General features: G+C 37.4%; 1 protein-coding gene across 3 annotated transcripts in view; it reads left to right on the forward strand.

The window, feature by feature from the left end:
* Positions 1-19,685, forward strand: part of fnbp1l (formin binding protein 1-like) — a 373,280-nt gene that overhangs the window by 57,045 nt on the left and 296,550 nt on the right. For all 3 annotated transcript variants that reach the window (XR_007935965.1, XM_028812172.2, XM_028812171.2), the window contains exons 2-3: positions 115-230; positions 9,834-9,884. Coding sequence is in view for 2 of the 3 variants with exons in the window: in XM_028812172.2 (XP_028668005.2) it covers positions 115-230; positions 9,834-9,884 (167 nt within the window). In the remaining variant the exon portion in view is untranslated. The remainder of the gene's footprint in view (positions 1-114; positions 231-9,833; positions 9,885-19,685) is intronic.

Genomic DNA, 19,685 nt, shown 5'->3' on the forward strand with positions numbered 1-19,685 from the left:
CCTTGGTAGATGATATGTGGGGGAGATCATCTTTATCTAAATTTTTATGTTGTGCTGTACAGTTGATTGGAGAATCTTCTAACTGTTATTCTCACCTTTTTTTTTCTCTCATAGGATCAGTTTGAAAACTTGGAAAGACACACACAGTGGGGAATTGACTTTGTGGAAAGATATGCAAAGTTTGTTAAGGAAAGAATTGAGATTGAACAAACCTATGCAAAACAATTAAGGTAAAACCCACACAATGTATGTTGTAGTTGTATGTAATGGTTGTTTTCGTACTTTAACAGATAAGTTTGGTAATTTTCAAGTCAATTTTTTTCTTCCATGCAAATTTAGTTAAGTTTTTTTGTATTTAAAAAAAAAGTAAAAGAAATCAAGCAAAATGACACCTTTTATTGACTAACTAAAAAAGATTACAATATGCAAGCTTTCGAGGCAACTTCGAGGTAACCCTAAACATTCTTTGCCTAAAAAAGGGGCCTGAGTTGCCACGAAAGCTTGAATATTGTAATCTTTTCAGTTAGTCAATAAAAGGTGGCATTTTGCTTGATTTTTCACTACATTCATAATGGCTAACATGGTACAACACCCTAACACTAAAAAAAAAATTTGCCTGTACTGGTGCTTCACAATCGAGGCTATTGGGCATTCTAGATGTGTATATTGGTGCTGATGGACCTCCGAGGGGATATAACACTACTCTAACACCCCCATTTTTCAGCATGCATTAAATGGGTACACCGACAGAACTTGTTTTCCTCATTTTCAGAATTATTTATGGATTTTTTTTATTTTATTTTTTTGACTTTATAACCTCCACTGATTCACGCATTTTTCTGCAAGCATATCAAGGAGTACACAGATAGTTCTGTTTTTCCTTTTTAGACACTGGGTAAATGAATTAGTACCGGAGGACCTCTGTAAGTTTAGTCCCATTCGAATCGCTCAAATGACAGACTTTTACTTACGTGTGGAATCGCATAGCACTAGTTTAACCTGGGGTTATTTTTTTTTTTTCCAGACTATTTACAGAAGGTAATAGTCTCTATAATTTTTACTAAGATGTGAATGTGTTGTCTGTGAAAAATTACTGACATAAGTGATTCAGAGGGACCAAAACTACTGAGGTCCTCTGGTTAAACATTACTTCACATCACCTCCTGGTGTAAAATTCATTCTGTCCGAATAGAGCTTATGACTCCATCAAGGAAAGAAAGCATCTTCAAAGCCATCTCTACAGGAGAGCACTTAATCTAAACTATCATCCTTACCCTCTCTCAAGTACACTCATCTGTCCTTATTCTTATGGCAATACTCTTTATTGCAAACTGTTATTTGTTTATTATGTTACAGCACTTGGTATCATATTCCTGTTTATTTTATTTTTAGACTAACCCAGTATTTTGCCTCTGAAAATATTTGATGTTTTCTGTAGACATTATTTATTTAAAGAGACAAAAAATACAAGTAAACATTTTCCATAAGAGAATATTTACACAGTGGTCCCTGGCCCCTTTTGTGTGTTGCGTTCCCACTGTACAACAGAAACTGTAACCTTCATGCAAAATATGTAACTTGCAAAGGTGATGCGGTGCGAAGTGAGGCATTATCGATATTTCATGGAGGACACCACCACCTTTTTGCTTCAACTCAATCACGAGTTCGCGAGATTTTGAAGCAAGCCATCAACACACAGCCTGACATTGCAATCGGGACAGAAGAGTATGCTTCTTTGTGCACTTTTCTTATAATTTTTTATTCTGTTGCTTGAGCATGAGACGGTAGAATGTCAGTGTCCATTGTGTGATTGTTACCACATCACAAGGTTTAGTGACTTACATATTTTGTCTGATGATCAATTCACATTATCATCATTATGCCATTTTTTTTTTTTTTTTTTTTTTTGAAGGTTCTGGCCTACTCATTAATATTGATGAGTTACTTTAGAGTGGCAAATACATGGAAAAATTCATAATTTATCTGCAGGATGATGTTACTACATCTACTAGATGGCAGCTATAATATTCTCCTGAGAGTTGCTTTGGATTTAATACTGTAAAGTGGATATTACATTTCACCCCAAGTCTGACTTGGGAATAACCTTATTTACATAGAATTCTGAGCCTGAGACATGTGCGAGGTTGACGCCTAGGAGATTAATCACTCTAGATATAAAGGCAAAGTATAGAAATTTACATGCATAGTACTACTTATGAAAATAGAATAATAGCAGTAGATGAAAATATAGCAAAGTCTGGATATATGTAGTCTTAGAAAGCATACTAAAAATTAGCAGCAATGTCAAAAGAAGATGCTGTCCTAAGTTGTATTCTTCGTTCGACTTCCACATGAAGTTGTTCCTCTTTCTCTGACGTATATCTGTCTGTCACATTGCTCTGTGGTCCATTGCTAGGCCAGCATTTATGGATGTCAAAAATACTTTGTGATGTTCCGGACCATTTGATAGTACATACATATGATTGGTTAGCTATCCTTGTGATGGATGGCTTTTCCCAAAAACTTTGATCCTTGTACTTACCTGTGCAATCTTTTGTTGTCTGTGTTTGTTTGAGTAGTAAGTTATAAATTGTCTGACAATTATAAACTAAACGCCACAATAACAGGATAACAAGACAGATGCATTAAAGTAATTATTCGTCACAAGAAAGAAAAAATGTAGATGTAGTTAGGTAAGTTTGCTTCATGATAAATTGTCTTTGTAAATTGTATATTGTCCTTTATATAGTTCATTTCAGTTTGTTTGAGCGACCTTTTTTTTAAAAAAAAAAAAAAATTACTTTTATTCTCCGTGACACACTTTTTTTTTTTTCTTTAAATTTAGCTCCAAACTACATGCAGTAAAACCATAAGAATCATGCAGTATATTCCTGTATGCTTTTTTTATTTCTACAAATGAGGTGAATAAGGCATCTTAAAATGATTGATAAACTACAACAAAGAAGGAGAACAAAATTTTAGTCCTAAATTTAGTTCTCTGACATTTAGCTTCTTTACATATTACTCATTTAAGTCAATAGTACATTCTTTTGTATTGTTTTAAATATGTTAGTGTTAATTTTATTGTTAAATATTTTTAATGAAATTTAAATGCTGTCATGACATTGTCAATTTACTTGATGTTTTCTGTTGATGCTGCCATTTAGCGAGTTGGTGGCATGGGTGTCCTGACACTGTTTGTAGCAGTGACCTCCTGTCTCTGCTCAGGAATTGGCTTTATGGTGTCGCTGGCTAAATACTGTGCCTCAGCTGTGAAAATGAAAAATTTGGATTATAAAGAAGTTCCTTCATCTCTGTGACCCACAGGAGAGAATTTCATCCACCTTTGTAGAATGGACAGCCTCTAAGCTGCAGTGGCGCATATCCATGTTGTGTGATGTCGGGCTGGCTCCTTTCCAGCTAATAATAATCATAATAATACATTTATAAAGCACATTAAAATAACATACATATGTGGACAAATTTGTTGGTACCCCTCCGTGAAACAATATGAACCCACAATTATCTCTGAAATAACGTGAAACTGATAAAAGTAACTGCCACGGATTATTGTTTATTCTATAGTTAACAAAAATCAGACTTTGCTTTGAGTTCAGCTTGCATCTCTTTGGAAGTTGTCATTGGTTTTTGTCTGCCATTCTCATTATCCTTCTACCCATGCTGGGGTCGATTTTCACCATGTGTTCGCATGTACCATGGACCTTAAACTTCTTGATAATGAGTGCAGCTGTTGTTACAGTAACATCAAGCTGCTTGGAAATGGTCTTGTAGCCTTTGCCTTTAACATGCTTGTCTGTCATTTTCTATCTAATCTCCTCAGACAACTCTCCTTTGCTTTCTTTGGTCCACATTCAGTGTGGGACACATGATGACATAAAACAGCAGAGTGACAACTTTTCTACATTTAAATCGGCTAAATAACCGAATGAAATGAACAATTGGAGACATGTGTGATACTAATTCAAGAAAGCAGCTAGTTTGAAAAATCACTCAAATCCAATTGTTGATGATCTTATCTAGGGGTACCAACAAATGTATCCAGGCCATTTGAGAATATCCTTGTAGAATAAGCAACACTTATCTCTTTTCACTGTTGCTTTACTTGTTGACCTATCAAACGCATGCATGTGTACAGGGGACAACTGCTTTTCATTTCATCACTTTTCAGAAGGCATACAGAACTTTTTCAAACTATTTTAAGGGTACTAACAAATTTGTCCACGTCAGTAGGTGCTTTAGAACAGAAGTAAAAATTACTTATCATGAATTATTAACAGCACTTTGAAACACAAGTCTTTTAACTCTTGTTAAAATTCGTCAATGTCATAGAGCTTTGGACAGACTGTGGGAGCTTGTTTCATAGACGAACGAGTTCAGATAGAACAAAAGATCTTAGTCTTCCATTGTGCACAGTCTTGTCTGTGTGACACTTTCCTTCTTTTGTGTGTACCTGAACTGTTACACTTCTGTTTGTAGTCACATGGTGTGTGACCTGTCATCCCATCTCATTTCTCTTACAAGACATGTGGGGGTGTATTCAATTGCTTAACCAAACCTTGGATCAAAAATCATGAAATATTTAAGGAGATAGTGTTAGTAAAATAAAGGTTAACTAATTAGAATTAGGGTTCTTTTTTTATGGCTTTGAGTTTTGGTTTTAGATTTTCCTCTGTAAACATGCACAGGACCCCCTGCTTGCCTCAAGACAACTCTTGTGGTTTTGTTATTCTAAAAAGCCATTAATTTACCAGTTAATTGGTTTAAAATTGAAAAGTTTAATCTTCATTTAGTTCTCTCATGTTGCATAAGGAATTTTACAACTGATATTCACCTTTATTTAAAATGTGTGGGTAATGTTAGAATTCCTTTTTACATTTTATAAAATATTATATTGTATCCATGAGTTCAGTCTGAATTTAAAAAGTAGCAGCCATTAGTAATTAGTTCTGGGATGGACTGGCATTCAGTGGAGAATTAGTTCTGCACTTGCACCACTTGCTGTCTTAGGTGGGTGGATAGAAGGAATAATCTAATAAAAATGATAATGTCTCGCGTCTTTATGTAGGTTCAGTCTATGCCATAATACCTAAGTCTACATGTATTCTTCAAGGAAGGCTTCAGTGTTTTTAAATTTATGACCAAGCCTGGCTCTGTTAGCCTACTCATTGTAGTGAGCAGTGCTTTTCATTGCTCTTGTCCATTTTCTTTACATGCTATACCCTGCTGCTAGCTTGTTTAGCCACTTTAGAAAGTTTGTGGTGTTGCTTGGTTACCGCCTTCTCTGTAGCTTCATCTTATGAATTATAATGAACAGCCACCCTGCAAAAAGAGATTTTGATTTCAGTTTAACAGTGTGTTTTCCCCCCTTCAGTGTATTTTAAAGTGAAGTCTTGATATTTTGATATGCTGATCTATTAAGTCAAGATGTCTATACTTTTTAGCACTTGGATTTTTTTAATTCTCAATATTCAGTTTTCTTGTAACTTTTTATGTTTACATTTTGAGCACTAGCCCAATTGCAAAGTATCATAGTAGTACTAAACATGAAGTTTCATTAGCTCCAGCCTTCTGTTTTACAGCTACGTTTTCCTAAGTTACTTTGGCTGCTAACTTGTTTAGCCAGATTTAGAGTAGGAATAAGATTCTTTACAATTTTACACCAACTTCAAATTTACTGCAACCCTACCAGTGTGGAAGAACCTGTATCCATGTCCACAAGTGAAGTGTATATCTGGTAGGAGCTGCAACAAAACTTTGTCAAGAAAGAGTTATTGCTTTATTTAAGAGAGATGATCTAGAGAGTTGGGAGATTTTTTTAAACAGCAAACTTTTATAAATTTGTGTTTGTGTGCAAATATTGACTTGGAGGGTTCAGCATATTTACATATTTTTGGCTTACTTGAATATGACTTGATCATTTTTGGAGAGACGTTTCTGTAAGTCAGGACACAACTTGACTCCTCTCACCAATTTTTTGAGATATGGCACAATTATTCTTCAAGGAAATTGGTAGAGACAGTTCAATTTTCATTCAGATATCTTCATCAGATTACACTATACAAAGTTTTAAAATTTTCAAAATATCCCTTTGAACATCTTTGGCGAAATTGTTACTCATCCATCTTAAAACGGAGAAACTTTCTGTGTGAGATCAACTAGGAATTAGTTTACTGTTTCAATTTTGCATTGAGAGCAGTTGCTTGAACTTGTGCATTTGGTTTATTTTCCCTTTTTACTCATCAAACAACTGCTCTGATGCCCAATGCAAGTCAATCAGACATCTAGCAGACAGAGCACAAGTGAACAGCTCACAGTGCCTTCTACGGCTACTTTAGGTAAGTTAACTAATAAAGAACAAAAAAAAGTCTCCTCTCTGGAATTAAACATAGGGAGAAAGCAATTATGTAAGCATATAAAAGATTGAATTAACTGAACAATATTATATGCAGAATATTATTGTAGAAAGCTGATGTTACCAACCTCTAGCTAAACAGTGTTTGAACTAATTAATTACAAGTGCAACTGCCCAAACTGATATAAACAGAGGACGGGTTTATAAATGAACGGTGGCATCGGGAGGTGGAATATTGAAGATGCTTAAACCCCTGATCTCTAATGTCCGGCTGATATTCTTTCAGTCCCAGATGTACATGAACAATCGTCGCAAGCACTTGATCTTCTTCTCCACTGTGTACCATTCATGTACCCATTGTACAATAAATCAGTTCCTTTCCATGTTCTTTCCTCTCTCTCTCTATAAAATCCAACGTCTATTTGTCTGTATATCTGGCCGTTTTTCACGAGAGAACTACTTAACGGATTTTGATCGGATTTTTTCTATAATTTGCTTGAACATTCCGGTTATTTTTGTGACTTCTTTCATCGCACTAAGAATCATAATTTGCTTGCAGGAGCGATATATTTGTGCTAATCCGAGACGGAGGCTGTGGGCCGAGAAGAGGGGATGCGTGACGTCAGGAGTAGGGAGCCAGGCAGGGCCCTCCTCACTCTCCTGTTTAACTGCTAATCATGCAGAGCTGCGGGGGACGAGTAGTATTTATATAATTTTAATGAATGACTGTGTTTTAACTTGCATTAATTGATAAATGGGTATCTTATTTCAGTTCCTTTTCTCTTCCCATAGAGTAATATTGATACCAATTTTATGCTAGTATCGGTCCTTTTGTATTAATAGATATCTGCTTGGGTAATACTCTATATTGGATATACTTTCAAAAATGTTATATTTCAGAAAACTGAACAGCAATTAGTCATGGACTCCGACTAAAACATCAATCAATGCCATTTTCACATCACTTGAATTGCAATGTGTTGTGTATTGAAGCTGCAGAGCCACCACAAGCCTATTTGTGCTCCTTTTTCAACACCATTGTAAAGTGCTCCTAAAAAGTGCATATTTAATGTAGTCTGTAAACAGATGTAATTTTTACACATTCTATTATCGCTATTACTTTTGAATATTTGGCAGTTGGTCCGAATGATATACTAGTGTAGGCATGGAGATGTTTAGGTGAGATGGCAGTAAAGTTTCTAACTAGATGTTTAACAGTCTTAAAAAGCAAGAAGGTGACTGAGGAGTGAAGAAGAGGGATATCAGTACCAGTTTTCAAGAATGAGGGAGATGTGCAGAGCTGCATTAACTACAAGGGTAGAAAGTTGATTAACCACACCATGAAGATATGGAAAAAAGTGCTGGATGCTAGGCTGAGAGGAGAGGTTGGCAATCTGTGAACGGTAATATGGTGTCATGTCAGGAAAGAGTACTTCAGATGTGATGTTGGGTGGTGAAGGTAGACGTGTTTAAATACTTGGGTTCAACAGTCCAAAGCAGTGGAGTGTGCAACAGAGAGGTGAAGAAGAGAGTGCAGGCAGGGTGGACTGGGGGGAGAAGAATGCCAGGAGAGATTTGTGATAGAAGGTCTATAACATGGTAGAAAGACCAATTATGCTGTATGGTTTGGAGAGGATGGCACACTGACGAAAACACAGGAGGCAGTGCTAGAAGTGGCATAGTTGAAGATGCTATGCTTTTTCATTCAGAGTAACGAGGGTAGACAGGATTAGGAACGAGTATATTAGAGGGACAACACAGGCACGACAGTGTGGTGACCAAGTGAGAGAGGCTGGATTGAGATGGTTTGGGCAGGTGCATAGAAGACTGAGGGGTACATAGGGAAAAGAATGTTGAGGGTAGAACCGCCAGGCAAGAGGAAAAGAGAATGGCCAAAGAGGAGGTTTACGGATGAGGTAAGGGATAACATGAAAGCAGTCGGTGTGGCAGAAAATGATGTAAAAGACCGAGAGAGATGGAGTTGGATGATCCGCTGTGGCGACCCCTAAATGAGAGCAGCTGAAAGAAGAAGAAGAAGAAGAAGAAGAATATGATTTATTTTTACAGAAGTATGTAATAATCAAAAAAGTAAAAAGTGACTATTGCATGAAGTAAATAAAAATGTAAAATTTTTTCAACTTTCAATATCACTAAACGCACCTGAATGTTACACCATCTGTACACTGTCTTAACTTATTTAATTATCCTTACTCCAGTTCTAATAACATAGCTCTGCATCTGTTATGCAAACACTTGCTTAATTTCACAGTTGTGGTAGTAGTTTCAAACAAATTTCGGTTGGCATTTAGTCCTTGAGCTCAGTCAGATGTACTCCAAATTACATATATCACCCAGTTGAAAAAACCTTTTATTTATGCACACTGACCTGCACTCTATGCCAGGCTCATGTGTTTACCACTATTACCTCATAATGTTTTCTGAGAAGCACTAATTTTGTTTGAGTAGGTTTCTTTTGTGGGCGCTTTCTTTCGGCTACAGGCTCATACATGTCTATGCAGTTCCCAGCACTGTTTAGTATCTGCCTAATGCATGCTTGAGGCTTGCTGAAAAAGGTCTAGGTTTCCTATTCCATAAGGGCCATGCTGCCTTTAGGCAGTCAATGTTGACTAATGGCTGAAGAATTATGTTACACTAGGCTGTGGGTCCAGATCCCAATGATGACTTACTATGTAATCATGAGAAAGAAATTCATCCTGGATCTGTCCTTTTGTAACGAGAAGCATATCTCAGAGTGACTTAAAGTGATTTACTGTGAAAACAGACTAGTTTGTGGGTTTCACTGTACTCCATCTCTTATTCAATTCTAGATCCTGTTCTCTAAAAGAACTTCTTGCTACATTTACAAGATTTCAGTTTAGTTTTAAGGAAGTCAGAAATAAATCTTCAGCATGCTAACATTCAAGTAGAAATCTAGTCCTGCTTGTCAAAACTCTAAAAACAATGCATACCTCAGCCAAATTCCAAAAATCTTACACACACCCTAGGGTTTGCTTGATTGCAGAAGCAGGTAAACAAGAAGTGCTTTAATCAGAATTGGATGTCGAGCATAGGGGAGTAGCTTAGCTGGAATGAAATGTAGGAAAAACAGTGCATTCAGTCTGTGAATGCAGTAGAGTGCTAAAGATTTACTCTGCTCTTGTGCTTATAAATTACTTGGCAGCTCTGTGTCCCCTGGCAATAATGTGCAAAGCTTTAAACATCCCGTTCAAGGAACTAAGCTGTAGGACAAAGAAGTGAAAGCATTAGTTCCTGGCTTTGGTTCTGTAATTTCTTCAGGCACTTTAGTTGGTGGTTCATTCAAGGTTTGATTACATTAAAATAAAACGCAAGAGAAGTAACATTTATGGGATTTAAATGGCTGACAGCTGTGCTAATTCTAAAAATTTTGCTTTGGTTTTGCAGACGAATTTTTAACAATTTGTTTTATATTCCTTTTTAGAAACCTTGTCAAGAAGTACTGTCCCAAACGCCTCAAAGATGAAGAACCCAGGTACTGTGAAACTTTGTATTTGTTGTGCATGTTATTTGTTTTTTTTGCTTTTCACATCCATAACTCTGTTTTGTTTAAACTGAAAATTTTCATAATGTGGTACCGTATACCATGTCTCTACTTTTATAGCACAGGCTTCCCATGCATCAATGAATTAATGCCCTCCTAGCACAATTAACACACAGTCCTTCTCCGGTAGACACCTGCCATATACATCTATCAGTTCTCAGGTCAAGGATCATCTTAAGGTTTAAAATAAACAATAGCTAGAAAATGCACACAGTTTAATGTCTCAATGTTTCATGAAAACAATGGAAAATAAGTCAAGAATTCATTAAGTGTACAAAGTTTTATTAATATTTTTGATTAATCAAAGTAGCCACCTTTTGCTGATATAACAGCCAAATACACACATGGTATTCTTTCTATAAGGGAAATCAAATATTAGTCAGAAGGATGTTCTCAACACTGTTGCAGAAATTCCCACAAATGTGTTGCACTTGTAAATTGCTTTCCTTTCACCCTTCTGTCCAGTTCATCCCAAGCCACATAAGTCAATATGGTTTAAGTCTGGAGACTGTGCTGGCCAGTCCATGTTTTGAAGTGTACCTTCTTGTTCTTTTCTTGTAACGTAGATCTGACATAACCTGGAGGTATGTTTTAGGTCATTGTCTTGCTGTGGGATGAACCCCTGACCTACTAGACATACACCAGAAGGTATCGTGTGGTGCTGCAAAATGCTGCATTTGATTCAGAATATAAGTCACTCTGTGCAATTCACCAACACTGTCCCCAGCAAAAGAATCCCACACCATCACACTTCCTCCTCTATGTTTGACAGTTGGTGGTACACACTGACAAACCATCCTTTTGCCAACTCCACGGGGTACAAACATTCTGCATGACGAACCGGACATTTCAAATTTTAATTTATCGGCCCATATGATGTTCTTCCAGTCCTCAGTAGTCACACAGCCAGTATTTCAAGGCCCTATTTTGTCCCTTAAGGAATGGCTTTCTTACTGCCACTCCCCATGTTAAACATGCAGCACAAAGTCTCCACAGTAGAAACTGACACTTGCTTTTTTCGACCTACACTGTTAAGCTGTACTTGAATCTGTTGTGCTGTGAGGCCCCTGTTATCATGCAAGTTGGTGACCCTCAGAAACTTGTCTTCTGATTGGGTTGTGACTTTGGGTCTGCCAGAACTCTTTCTATCAGAGTTTCTTCCAGTTTCCAGTTGCCTTTGGATTGTGTGGGACACCACTGTACTCCCTGACACTTTTGAGTTTTTTGCAATTTCACTAAATGAAAGGCCTACACTTCTAAGGGCAATAACGCTCAGTCTCATTTCATTTGTTAATTGCCAGTAGTGCTGCTGCTTTGCAGTAAGGAGACTGTTGGAAGATTGTGGGTTCGCTTCCCGGTTCCTCCCTGTGTGGATAGCGCTTTGAGTACAGTAATCCCTCCTCCATCGCAGGGGTTGCGTTCCAGACCCCCCCGCGAAAGGTGAAAATCCGCGAAGTAGAAACCATATGTTTATATGGTTATTTTTATATTGTCATGCTTGGGTCACAGATTTGCACAGAAACACAGGAGGTTGTTGAGAGACAGGAACGTTATTCAAACACTGCAAACAAACATTTGTCTCTTTTTCAAAAGTTTAAACTGTGCTCCATGACAAGATAGAGATGACAGTTCCGAATGCAAACATATCTTCCTCTTCAAAGGAGTGCGTGTCAGGAGCAGAGAGAGAGAGAAAAAAGCAAACAGTCAGAAATCAATAGGGCTGTTTGGCTTTTAAGTATGCGAAGCACCGCCACACAAAGTAGCTGCGAGGAAGGGAGCAAGCATTTTTCAGCATTTTTTAGAGGAGCATCTGTATCCTCTAGGCCAGTATGCGAACAGCCCCTCTGCTCACACCCCCTCCGTCAGAGCGAGAGAGAGGAAAGCAAACAATCAAAAATCAATACGTGCTGTTTGATCTTTTAAGTATGCGAAGCACCATGCGGGAAGCATATCGCTTGCAAAGCAGCCACATGTAAGCCCAGCAAAGAAGGGAGCACTGTGAAGGTAATCTTTCAGCGTTCTTTGAGGAGCGGCCGTGTCCTCTAGGGGTGCGAACAGCCCCCGTGTTCACAATATATTTGAGGAGTTTTATTTAATACATAATACGCGCTCTGGTTGGGTAGCTTCTCAGCCATCTGCCAATAGCGTCCCTTGTATGAAATCAACTGGACAAACCAACTGAGGAAGCATGTACCAGAAATTAAAAGACCCATTGTCCGCAGAAATCCGCAAACCAGCAAAAAATCCGTGATATATATTTAAATATGCTTACATATAAAATCCGCGATAGAGTGAAGCCGTGAAAGTCGAAGTGCGATATAGCGAGGGATTACTGTACTGAGAAAAGTGCTATATAAATGTAATGAATTATTATTATTATTATTATTATTTTCCTGCCATTATCACTGGAATTTGCAACTTTTCTAAGTGTAATATTGTCCAAGGAGTACTAGGGATGGGTATCAAAAACCAGAATTAAATTGGTACCAGTTTCTGGTCTGGTCGGTACCAAAATATGATTATGCTCCAGGAACAATGGTGCTATCGGTGTTTTTGTAACGTTAGTTTATTCTAACATTAGCAGAGTTTTAAAATTCCTAACTGACCTCTAATGATGACGACACTGCTGTGTCGGGTGATCACATTTTAGTCAGGTAGCTGTGTGTGTAACAAAGTGTAATCTGCCTTTTGTAATTATTATTTCTTTTAATTCTGAGTATTCCCCAAAATCAATTGTTCTTGTATATAGTTAGTAGCATATCAATTGCATGGTAATAATATGGCTGGAGATTGAGAAGGCCATGTGGCAGGACATCTGCTGAGCACTGTTCTTTCAGAATGTGCAGTGCAATATGCAAATGAAACGCCTCAGAAGGAGGAAGAGATCCCAGGAAGGTAAGAGACAGGAATGGACTGGAGGGTGGAAGGTGCTGGAACAGGTGTATGTTGTTCTCGGCAAGTGTGAGGACAAGAATGAACAGTACAGAATGAATGAGCAAGAAGAGGGGAATGAGAGCGAAAGAGAGGTGTGCTTCAGGGCCGTAAAACTGAAGTAGAATACGAGCATTCTAAAGAAGTTAGAGTCTGATTGCGATTACATAGTTGAGGCATCTCCCACGGCTAGAACAGTGGGAGTTCATTTGGAAGGCAATTAATAAAGGGTCATCAGTTTCAAACTCTGAAAATGTGAATTGGTGTAGTTCCTCCCTGTCTAGCTGTGGGTGTTACAACATGTTACAATACCGGCGCTAATTAATGTTACACGACAGACCGCATGCACTGGTTTTCTCTGTTAAACCGCCAGAAGTACGGCGGATGATATAGGGATATGTCATGTTTTCAGCTCTCCCCAAGCCCTTTTTAATTTAATTTAATTTCATTTTAATTTATTTGTCATGTACTGTATATTATCTGGAAATGCTCAAGAGTGTGTATTAAGTCATGTGTTTTTTTTCCCCCAAAGTTCTTACATGTATGTTTTGAATGTTTATTTTTGAAAAATAAGAAAAAGTTAACGGTTAACCATCTGAACGTGTTCTGCACAGCTGAGGGCACAGTCAGTAAAGAGAGATCTTGGACTCTCCCTGAGAGAGTCAACATGCTCATTTTCTTAAACAAAAATTGTTGATATTTTTTTTTGGGGAGCGACAAATGATATAGTAGAAATGCTCTCCTCTACATTGTTCTGTTTACAAAAGCTTTATCTTTTTACATGTTGTTTATATTCTTTGCAATCTATTTCTGTTAGCTTCTGAGAAGCTCAGGGACTGTAACTATTCGGTAATTTGTAATGTTTAAGTTTAGCTTCTGGTATTGAAACAGCACAATAGGAATACAGGAAACTAACTTATTTTTTCAAAACGTTATACAGTATTAAAATAACAAATCTTTTCAAATTGTGTCATGTTTTTATTTTTTCATCACATTATGGAGAGTAGTATCAATAAGTTTCAGTATCGATAAGACCCTAATGATTCCCATCCCTAAGTAGTACTCCCATAGAGTGTATAGTAACACAATCTTTCCAACTCTGTTTTAAGACATCCAGAGGGGTTTTAAGTAATTAATACGAGTTGGGACACGTGTGTAAATTCTTTGCTTCAACTTATAAGACTTAAATAACTTTAATTGCTGCAGAACATCTGTAGGTTGTAACCTATTTATTGATCCCTGAAGACAGACCATTTTTATTATTTTGAAATTTCCTTTATTTCAGTTTTTTGCTAACCTTAACGTTTAAATTTAAACCTCTGGCAGTTTACTGCTTACCTTTTCACCATTTTAGGTCATTTATTGCATTTCAACTGATTAAATTTGAAGGAAAACTGAGGTGTTCTAAAACGGTGGCATTGTCACACAATGTGACATATTAAAAGGCACCATATTATTATGTACCATGTAACATACAGTATGAACCATAATATAGTACACAACAGTCCAATGAAGTATTAGGAAAATGATAAAATACAGATAGGTTGTGCTCTTTTTTGTGTAAGCAGTTCCTGCAGTTTTCCCTGCAGTTCCAGTTAAACAAGAGCCACTGCACCTTTATTTACCCAGAAATTAGTGGGATTACAGAAAATATAATCTGCACAAAGAAGAGACTATTGCTTGCTGCTATTTTTTCTTTATATGCCAAATCATCCTTATTTGACACTTTCTGACTTGCTTCTGCAAAAACGAAAAAAGATAAAGGTAATTCCCATGCTAAATACAAAAAGAATTTGGTCGGACACCAGATGAAGGCTACACAGCTGAAACGTTTTAAAACGATTTAAGTGGCTAGGACTGGCGAGCTTTGTTGGGCTGAATGACCCATTCTTATCTAAATCTTTCTAATGTTCTAATTTCTATTGTGTTTGGAAAGTAGTTAAACTTACTTCCCTTTCCTTCTGTTTTCATTGACTTCCCTGGTTCTAGAATAAACTTATTCTGTATATTATTATCCTTTTTAGGCACATTCGCATATAATGCGTGAAGCATCTACTTGCAAAGGCATGTCTCAGTCTGTCCGTCTGCATGTCCTAATGCAATAGCTTGGTTCAACAGGACAAATTTTGTTGAGATGTGGCATATTTATTCTTTAAGGAAATTTTTTTGAGACAGTTTCATTTTCTTCAGATGTCTCGATACAAAGTTTTAAAATTTCCAAATTATACAATGAAAAATAAAAGTAATTCCCATGCTGAATACAAAAAGAATTTGCTCATGTACCAGATGAAGGCTTCAGTGTGGGAATTACCTAAAGCTCCACAGTGTCCTAGAGCTAAAAACAAAGCTGTTAAGTTTTTATGCATGAGACTAAATGAGCACACACCCACCAAATATAAAGTTACATTTCTATGTCTAAATTATGACCATTACAATTCATGGAAAGGTAACAACATTTAAATTTGTTAAACATATACTCTGTAACAGCGTTTTAAAGATGTGTCATCAGTATTTTTAAAATAAGAAATCTAGGCAACATTGCTCAAGTCAAGGGTGGCAAAAATGAGTATATTCTTGGTTAAATTCTACAAGTGTGTAATGTTCTAGTACTTACTATGAAGGTAAATCAAAAAGTAAAGGCAGTTTGAAAATGACAGAGTAACTGCAGCAGATAGAAACTGACAGTACAACACCTTCTTGATTGCTTATGGGTAGAGTGAACACACACAGCGCAGCACTCAGCCATTAGAGTAGTTGAAGCCAGGGTTAAATGAACGTGGACGCTCCACTGCAGGATTGCACCATGGTTGCACAATGGGCTGTAGTGAGATTTGTTTGGGCAGAGGGTGTGAATCCTGCTGAAATACACAAAAGATATTGGCTTGTGCAGGTCAGTAAGCTAGTCGGGAACCCATCTTGCTCAAAATGTATGGTACCCCAAGTCATCTTGCACTATGGCATGTGCAGATCCATAGCTGATATTCAAATGTGTAGCCGTGTAACAGTGGACCACGTAATCCATTGGTCATCTTTGATGAAGGCATTCGCTGTGTTGATGGTCGATCAGCTCAGACTTTGTCGATTACATTTGTTCTTCCTGCTTTAAACCTTTCTTCCCATTCATAATTTTTTTATTGCGTTATACTTCTGAAGTTCAATAGGATTGACTCTTTCTGCTCAAAGAAATCCATTTTATGTTGGCAACTGTAATTAACCTCCTTGGATGTGAACAGAAGAAAAAGCTGATGGAAGATTTCACCAAAGGATTGTTTGAAAAATGGATAAAGAACCTCAATCAACTTGCAAACAAACTCAGCCTGACCTGCAGAAACAGGATACAACAGTAGCAACTTGCACTCTTCATTGCCTTCTGAATGAGATGAGACACTATGGTAGGAGACCCAGAAGGACCCCACTGCTGACACAGAGACATTAAAAAACAGACTGGAGTTTGCCAAACGCTTACCTGAAGACGCCAACATCTTTCTGGAGAATGTGACATGGACAGATGAGACCAAAATAGAGCATTCTGGTAAAATGCTTCATTATACCTGTTTACAGAAAACAAAATGAGACCTTCAAAGAAAAGAACACATTCCCTATGGTCAAACATGGTGGACGTTCACAGATATTTTGTGGTTGTTTTGCTGCATTTCGGACTGGGTGCCTTGACTGTGTGCATGGCATCATGAAATCAGAAGACTACCAAAGAATTATGAAGCACAATTTAGGACCCAGTGTCAGAAAGTTGGGTCTTCGTCCATGGGTTTTCTACGAGGACAAAGACAACAAGCATCTGGAAATGCTTTAAGACAAAGCGCCGGAAAGTTCTGAAATGGCCAGCAGAGAATCCAGATCTAAATCTAAAGAGAATACCTGTGGAGATATCAGCAGTTGGGAGAAGGCACCCTTCAAATCTGAGAGACCTGGAGCAGTTGACAAACGAAGAGTGGTCTAAAATTCAATGAGAGAAGTGTAAAACTCATTCATGGTCACCGGAAGTGATGATTTCCAAAGCTATTGTGTCTAAATGGGGTTTCTACCAAATACTAAGTAGTTCTGGAATTCTGTCTGGAATATTACCAGATTTGATTTTTTGTCTCTGCTTTGTTGTGGTGTTCCAGTGCAAACAAAAGAAATAAACACGTGAATACCCAAGCGTTTGTAATTGCAACAGTTTTCTGGGAGAAATGCAGGGGCACCAGTATTTTTGGCCATCATACATTTATGTGAATTACCTAGAGAGGAGTCGCTTTATATTGTAGTTTCAAGAATCTGATGAGGATCAGTTCTTTACTGTGGTGTTACTTCTTGTTTTCTTTTTAAACTTCACACCCTTTTGTCTTTTTTGTGCATATCAGTAAGTTGGTAAGCAGAGGATTTGTGTTTAAAAAGAAAAAGAATTATGCAGCATTATAAATGACAGCTTCTTGAGCTGCTTTAAAACAAGTTAACTGTTTTTTCCACCTTGTTTATTATATATAACATATTCAAGGCTTTTGCATAAACTAAACTAATTATACAGTCTTCCCTTGTGATGCAATCTGAAATTTTTATACAGAACCCCGGAATGTAGAAATGAAGTACTCTAGGCTTTTGTCTGAGAGAATGAAGCTGGAGTGAAAGGTATTGAAATTATGCAGTGACTGCTGGATATGATTTAAAGCATTATCCCAAGTGGTGGGAGTCGAGGTGGAGTTTTGGATGAAAGGCCTTCTCATGGAAAAATAGGAGGAGGAGTCCTTGACTAAGCGTTGGCTCAAAGAATCGTTTTGTGGCTCATAGTGGCTTCTTGCCATCATTTGTGAAGGACCTTCCTTTCAGTAAAATAAACAGCTCCCCACTCTGACTTTTTAAACTGTTTGCTGTCTTTCTAAATAAACTTAAGCAAGTTAGCCTAACTCTGCCCCATTGAGTAGTATTGTTAAGAAATATTACCCAAAATACATAAATTCTAGATATACTGGTTAGGTCAATTTGTGATTCCAAATGATCACCTGTGTTGTCTGTGAGATTATGCATCAACTTGCACCCTCCCCATGGCTGCTTTCTGTATCATACCCAGTACCACCAAGATAGGCTGCGGCCCACCATAACCCAGAATTGGATCAAGTAGGTTTTATATGTATGTAAGTAGCTTGAAAATTTGTTGTGGTGGATTGTTGCCCCATCTTGGATTAGGGATCTACCATGCTCCTGCTGTTGTGAGTTTAGTCTTTAGCTTCCTAAATTTCTAAAACTGGATTAAACAGCATCAGTTACTGGACATTTTCAAATGTAGCTCTTCATTCTGATACTTGCTTTCACTAGCAGCTTTGGATTATAATTGTTTCTCCCCATGGTTTTAGTATGGCATCAAAACTATGAGTCACTTATCCAGAAAACCAATGAAAATCAATTTTCAAGTTTGAACCCTGCCTCTGTTTCTGGTACTTTAAAATATTAATAAATGTGCAAGAGATCAGTCATTTAATCAGTTAGCAAGGGGAGATGCAGTGATTAGCACTGCTTAATGCCTTGCAGTTCTAGGCATCTAGATTGGCTTTCAGCCTGGTCCCTCTATATGGTGTTGGCACATCCTTCTTATGCAAGCCATTTTTATTAGTAGGCCAGTTTCCAGTTTCTTAAGTGTGCAGCTCTAAACAGTTAAAAGGGTGGCTGTGCACTTGAGTGGACCCTGCTCAGGACTAGTATCCCATTTAAGATCTGCACTATGAAAGTGGATTAACGGATAAATAATTGTGTTAATAAAGCAAAAGCATACTCAAGTTATTTTGACAATATTAATGAGAAGTAAAGGACATACACTGTGAATGAGTTTATTGAGCAACAGTGATATTATTGGTATGTCCTGAACAATTTTGACTCTAGTGATTTTAGTTGAACAGCTTATATTTTCAGGGAAACTAAAATTATTTCCTAAACCTTTCATGAACTTTGTGATGGTCATTGGAATTGGTTCTTTAAAGTAATTACAGTCATCCCTTGGTATCCTTGGGGAACTGGTTCCAGGACCCTCCAGATGTTCAAGTCCCTTATATAGGGACCTCATAAAGGTCAAATGTAATTAAGATACTTCCCATATGCTTTAAATCATCTCTAGATTACTTACAAAAGCACAAACACTCCCATGGATTTCATTTTCTTTCTTTCTTATTGTGCAAATGGTCGATTTTCATTCTTACCGACTTTACGCCCCACTTTGGCAAGTGGCTTGCCACGTTTAAAAAGATCTAAGTATTTACATATTTTTTTTCATTGAGTGAGGACACTTCTTTGACTTTGAACTCGCACTGATTAATGCTGCATTCCATTTACCTTGGAAGTCAGATGCTGGAGTTGGTAATGAATATCACACCCGAGTTGACCACATTCCAGTAAAACATTTGAAAAGGAAATATAGACGTGTCCTGGAGGACATTTGTTGTGCTTGCACCATCGCAATAAATAGCAGTAGATAACAATGCATTACGCAGTATTTTGCATATCCAAACACCATAGCAACATGTCCACAGATAGAAGTTGGATAGTACTGTGCGTATGACTGATTTAATGAGGCACTAATAGACTAATACATTGCTAATAAACAGTGTAATACTACAGCTTTCAGTAAAGTGTGCTCTGTACATCGACATTTTGGGTTGGCGTCATGATCTGAAGTCGGATGAACTCGGACTTGACAGGTCAGCCCAGAGTTTCTGAGTTGAAAATCTGACTTAAGGGGGCACTCCAGTTGAAAATTCTGACTAAGAACTCAGAAATTCTGACTTCTCACTTCTAATTGAATGCTGCATTAGTCGC

This window comes from Erpetoichthys calabaricus, chromosome 10 (genome assembly GCF_900747795.2).
Source record: "Erpetoichthys calabaricus chromosome 10, fErpCal1.3, whole genome shotgun sequence".
In the NCBI taxonomy this organism is placed as follows: domain Eukaryota; kingdom Metazoa; phylum Chordata; class Cladistia; order Polypteriformes; family Polypteridae; genus Erpetoichthys; species Erpetoichthys calabaricus.